General features: G+C 43.3%; 1 protein-coding gene across 2 annotated transcripts in view; it reads right to left on the bottom strand.

Moving 5' to 3' along the window:
- Positions 1 to 5,270, bottom strand: part of AQP9 (aquaporin 9) — a 54,051-nt gene extending 48,781 nt beyond the window's left edge. For both annotated transcript variants that reach the window (XM_004709451.2, XM_045286526.1), the window contains exon 1: positions 4,962 to 5,270. In XM_004709451.2, the coding sequence (XP_004709508.1) occupies positions 4,962 to 5,060 (99 nt within the window). In that variant the 5' untranslated portion in view covers positions 5,061 to 5,270. The remainder of the gene's footprint in view (positions 1 to 4,961) is intronic.
- Between the last annotated feature and the right edge of the window lie 904 nt (positions 5,271 to 6,174).

Here is a 6,174-nt window from a genome sequence, read left to right as displayed (position 1 = left end):
AAGAGTTGTATGAGCCCCCAATAAAATGCTTTAAAAAATAAAAATAAAATGTGTTTGAGCAGAAGCTTCTTGGTTTCAAAAAGTTTTGTGGGCAATGGAGTGCTACTATGCATCCCTAAAAAACAGTGATGAAACAATGAGGCGCCTCATCTCATGGAAAGAGTTGGAGGACATTATGGTAAGTGAAGTTCACCAAGCACAAAAGGACAAGTACAGCATGAGTCCACCGAGGTAAGTTCAAACAACATAATAGGCACAAGGGAAATTGTACATATCGCACAGTTCCTGGACTGAGGATCAGCAACTCTGGCAAAAGCCATAGTAAACACAATGATTCATATGTCATCAAAAAACAAAAGGGGGGTGGGCTTTAAAGATGTATATAGCAACAGTGCAGAAAGACATCCCCTCCCCATGGCTTTATGACCCACAGAGGCGTGAGGGAAGAAAAGATGGTAATGGGGGAACAGGGTACTAATCCACCCAAGGAGAGGGTATTGTTTATGTCTCCACAAGAAAGGGAGAGAGACAGTAGACCTCATTCCAGTGTGCCAAGTCCTGAGGGTGACATTCCTGCTCAGAGCAGCCTCTTCACACAGAGGACTTCAGGGCCATCCTGAGATCCAGACATGACGTCCCTTCCCTAGGTGACAGTGCTACAGAGGACAGCACTGAAGATAGAGTTCAGGGAGTACTGCCAGTCTGAGCCACCCACACGGGGCCAAAACCAAGAGGCGAGTGCAACAGACCAGCAATGGGAGCAAAGCCACGAAATCCCTGAGGAATCTGGATTGTGGACTTCGGGCCTGGGGGGTGGAGGGTGAAGGCAGCATTTGGCAGCTCATCTGAATTGATTGGGGGATATCCACAAGGGGGCCACACTAAAAGTCTAAAGGTGTAATGGGGTAGGGGTGGGGCACTAGACCACTCCATCCTTGACTGCAGGCAGAGCAATGGGGTCTTGTAGAAGGCACGCCCCTCAGTCACGAATGCTGAGGACTAAAAGGGTGTAAGTCGAGTTAGGTAAGAAGGTCCTGGCATATGGATCCCTTAAAGAAAAGGGGATTGGACCAATGGATTATAACAGGGCCTGCTCACTATTTAACAGAGGGGTACTCATACACTACGGGTCAGGACAACAGTCAGACTTGGAAGTATTTGTATGGTCTCTCTCTCTCTCTCTCTTTTCTATTGGTGTCTATCTATATAAGATAGGCAGGATCAGCAACCCCAGGGAGACGGCAATGGGACCAACACTGGGGGTAGGCATGGGAGAGGAGGAGGTGGGTGGAGGGAGCAATGAGCAAATAATGAGAGAGACAGCAGAATAGCATGGGATCTAAAATTGACGGCGAGAAAGGTGTAGCGTTCCTGGTCGTGTTTGATCAATTGAAATGTATCCAAGAGGAAAGAAAACAGGAAAAGAGGAAAGAATAATAAAGTAAAAATTATATGTATATATGTATAAATATAGATATGTAAGTATATAAGTATATGGAGATAGGTAGGTATATTTGTGTGAATGCACTAAGGACGCAGATGGATTTGGGCCTCTACTTAAATCTTATCTCAGTACAAGAACAGTTAGTTCTAATTATGTGGCAATGTATGATACTCACCTGCCCAACATGATCCCTGAAGACAAAATGGGTGCATAAGAAAATGTGGTGAAGAAAGCTGATGGTGCCCGGCTATTAAAAGATATAGCTTCTTGGGTGTTAAAGGCTTAAAGTTAAACAAGCGGCCATTTAACAGGGAAGCAACAAAGCCCACATGGAAGAAGCACACCAGCCTGTGTGATCATGAAGTATCAGAAATTCAAAAGTAAGCAATCAAATTGATGTGAAGGCGCTTAGACAAAGTGGAGACCCAAAAGCCACCTGTAAGACAATTAGACAGTCCCTCACAGAAGAGCCACATGGAATGGATGATATATCCAGGGTGCAGAATAGCACTGTTAAAACACATAAGTATTCTCTAGTTCTTTAATATTTCCTCGCCCTATTAGGGTCTTAGTTTTACCTCATTAATCTTTTAAAACTTGTGTACATTCATTTGTATAATTAAGATCATTTGATGCATGAAATCCAAGAAGACAAATGCTTTAGAAATAGTATTGGGAGTAATGATTCCTTGAAGTTAATGGAAGAGAGGGGGGAGAAAGGGGCAGGGGGAGGTAGAACTGACAGCAATGATGACTGTATGGATACACTGGATGGTGTAAAATACTTCAAAATAATAATATTAGTATTAATAAAGTTATATCATGTAATAATAAGGGGTCCTGAGGAGTAGGGGAGGGGAGGAAGGAGATAAAAGAGCACTGATATCAAAGAGTTCAAGAAGAAACAAAAATCTGATGGTAGCAGCAATTGTACAATTATGCTTGATCTAAGTGAATTATGGATTATTATAATATCCATAAGAACTCCTACTAAAATGATTTTTTTAATTGTGGGAAAATTCTGTTCTATTTCAATTCTGTTTTTCCACGCACTTTTTTGAAGCCCCCTGCTAGGGTCCATTAGGGTTTGCTTTAGAAAACGAGTGTAGGTACACTTTGAAAGGATGCCTTTCAGGAGAGAGTTGGCTTTCTTCAGGCTAAACAGAGCTCAATTTTTCCACATACAATAATGAAGATATTATTTCTTTAGCCAGAGCCTTGAACCCTAGGGGCAAGGCCTGATACTCACTAGATGAATCGAATCATGAATGACTGGAAACAGCTTTTGTCATCTCAACTCAGAAGCAGTGAGGTTATTCAACAGGTTCTGGTTAAGAAATAAGGAGGTTTTTAACTTTTTAGGTTGCGAAAGGGATGTCCACTTCACTTCCTTCTCTGTGTTCTGCAAAGCCCGCAGAACAGAATGGCCACCGAATGTTCTTCACTTCTCAGTCGTGCAGGTCAGTAGGCGGCTTCAGACAGCCTGTGGTACCAGCCCCCAGCCACGCTCCTCCTCGCTAGGGCACACTTGTTAGGCAACAGGAGGAAGGGTCTCTATCCTACTAAGGGTGCTGTGCCAGTAAGCAGTGAGTGAAATTGGAAGAATCCTTTGTTTTCACTTACTCTCTTTCCCTCCTACCTCCTTCAGCCCCTACAGCAGCAGTTCTCAACCTGTGGGTCGAGACCCCTTTGGGGGTTGAACAACCTTTTCACAAGGGGCGTCCGATTCATAACAGTAGCAAAATTACAGTGATGAAGTAGCAACGAAAATAATTTTGTGGGGGGGGGTCACCACAACATGAGGAACTGTACTAAAGGGTCGTGGCATTAGGAAGGTTGAGAACCACTGCCCTACAGGGTAGGGGTGAGGTTCCAGGTTGAAGATACTTGCGTGAAACAGGGGAAAGGGGGCTCCCAGAGACCAGGAAACACAAGACTCTCCATTTTACATTAACTCAATTTTGTGAGTTCACATTCGTTTCCCAATCTTGACTTGCATGATACACTCGAAGCATATTCTTTTACCATTACACATCTTCCTAAACCATTATACATTGGCCCAAGGCATGGAGCTTTTTATGTATGGCATATATAGAGAATGCTTAATAAATCTAAGACAAAGGAAATGATTCATACTTAGCAAATATAAATCTCTGAGTCATACTGTTTGTTTGTTTTGAAGTGCCTTAAAACCAATAGTTGCTACACAGGACAATAAGTAAGCACAGCAGTCCCCATACACAAATGGTCTGACTCCAGCGAAGAATTTGGGACCCAGAGAAAGCAGGAGTCCACAAGAAGATGACAACCAGTGCCGGGGGGAGAACTGTGCAGCAGCTTGTTCACAACTGAGGAAATCACTGGGCAAAATCCTCAGGAGGCTCTTAGAACCAGTCCTCCATCGAAGCCTAGAGAGTTCTCATAACTGTCTAATTAAAGATTGTTACAGATCAGCTGAAACTAGATGGAGCTGAAAATGATACAAAACAAGGCTGTACTGTTGCTCAGAATGGTATTGCTACCAAGGGCAATTTCTAATTGATTAAAGGTCAGGTGATCTGACAGCATAATCTCTCTTTTTTTTAAATCATTGTATTGGGGACCCATACAATGCTTATCACAGTCCATACATCCATACATTGTGTCAAGCACATTTGTACATTTGTTGCCATCAACATTCTCAAAACATCTGCTTTCCACTTGAGCCCTTGGCATCAGCTCATTTCACCCCCTCCCTCCCCTTTCCCACTCCCTTATGAACCCTCGATAATTTACAAGTCATTATTATTTTATCATATCTTACACGGTCCTACGTCTCCCTTCACCCAATTTTCTGTTGACTGACCTCCAGAGAGGAGGTTATATGCAGATCTTTGTAATCGGGTCCCCCTTTCTACCCCACCTTCCCTCCACCCTCCTGGTATCACCCCTCTCACCACTGGACCTGAAGGGTCAATCTGTCTTGTATTCCCTGTGTTTCCAGTTCCCATCTGTACCAGTGTACATCCTCCGGTCCAGCTGGATTTGTAAGGTAGAATTGGGATCATGATAGTTGGGGGGAGGAAGCATTTAAGAACTAGAGGAAAGTTGTACAACATAATCTCTTGCCAAGTACTTGCTATAATGGGCTGTTTCTTGACATTTATATTTATTGACTGCCAATAACTTGTGGAGGACAAGCAGGGTACAAATCAATTAATCAATAAGAAAAATTTCAAATGAGTGATTTTTAAATCACAAAAGCCTTATCAAAGTCTGAGTGAATCCCCCAAGTGATGATACCACTTCAGTCCCCCTCCACCCCACTCTCTTTAAACTTTGTAGATAAATGACATAAATAGACAAAAATGTAATATTGTGATCACTAAAATAGCCAACAATGCCCAGAAAGGGCATTTTTCCATCCTGAAAGAGATGAATCTAACTTCAAAACAAAGTCCGGCGAACTCTCCACCGTGAGACAGGCAGACAGGGAAGGGTTACACGGTCAGAATGTAGGAAATCAGGAAATACTTACAATCATTATAAACGTGCCCAAGAACTCGGATAGGGTTTCCTTAGCTAAGCTGCTCTTCAAAACCAGTTTCTTCTTGAAGCTCTTCTTCTCAGACTGCATCTTGATGTTTCTCCCAGGACTACTCTCCACCACTCTGTCGGTTCTGGTCCTTCCCTTCACTCTCCCATGGAAATGGTGATTTCGACCCCTACCGACAGATTCCTGGAGGTGCCTGGTGAGTCTCTTAACTGTAACAATGCCGTCCCAATTAGAGGCTGAGACTTAATCCTCTTCTGGGGAAGCTGTCACCCCCTTATTCAGCTGCTGCTTGTTTGAGTCAGTGAGTTCGAGCCCAAAATCCCCAAAACTTGCCTTTTTGTGCCCAAGAGATTAATCATTACCTTTATGTTCAAGATAGTCTCTCTCTCTCTTTTTTAAAGAGATGAGAAAAGAGATGTTGTGTTCTGTGCCAAACCACAGTGACGATGGGCCCCAGGCCAGATGAGATTTACATGTTACACAACTACAAGCTTCTGATTTTTTTTTCTACAGTGGGTGGTTGGGGTGTAGTTTAGAATCATCAAGTCCATGTAGGTCTAAGATAAACATTCTTTTCTAAAAGAGTTTCTATACAAACTAGAAAATATGAAGAACACTAAAGTTTGCTGTTTTACAAGATGTGTGACTCTCTTTTTCTTCCAGTATCACTTCAAAGACTTCATGATGCCACCAGGGCCTTATAGGAACCACTGCCTTCAAAGGTGGGGACGTTAACATAGAGAGACCATCACCACGCCAGTAGGACAGGATGGGGGTCTTTTCCCTGGCTCTAGAAGCTGGATCTCATTAGCTGAGGAGAGCGTGGGCTGTAAGAATGAGCAAACTGGAGAAGGAATTGCATTCTAAGGCTTTCTTCTGAAGAAGCCAGTCCACTTTGAAAACCCAGGTTCTCCTTTTCAGTTGTTGTTGTTGGAGATGCTGTCGAGGCAGTTCCATGGCCTAGAGACCTCACCTGTGTAGAGCAGATTTGCCTTCGGAGTTGTCTCTGGGTGGGTTCGAACCACCAACCTTTCATCTACTGATCATGGGCTTAACCATTTGCACAACCCAGGGTCTCTCATCTTCACTTACCAGGAAGATACTTCCCAGAGTGCATCGAAAATAAACAAGAGCAGTGTAAAACTGTGTACTGAATGGAGAGCACTGAGATAGAATGGTCTATGTCCCCCCAGTT

This window comes from Echinops telfairi, unplaced genomic scaffold (genome assembly GCF_000313985.2).
Source record: "Echinops telfairi isolate 266 unplaced genomic scaffold, ASM31398v2 ScPeMD7_8;HRSCAF=38, whole genome shotgun sequence".
Classification (NCBI taxonomy): Eukaryota; Metazoa; Chordata; class Mammalia; order Afrosoricida; family Tenrecidae; genus Echinops; species Echinops telfairi.
This window is presented reverse-complemented; position numbering and strand designations above follow the sequence as displayed.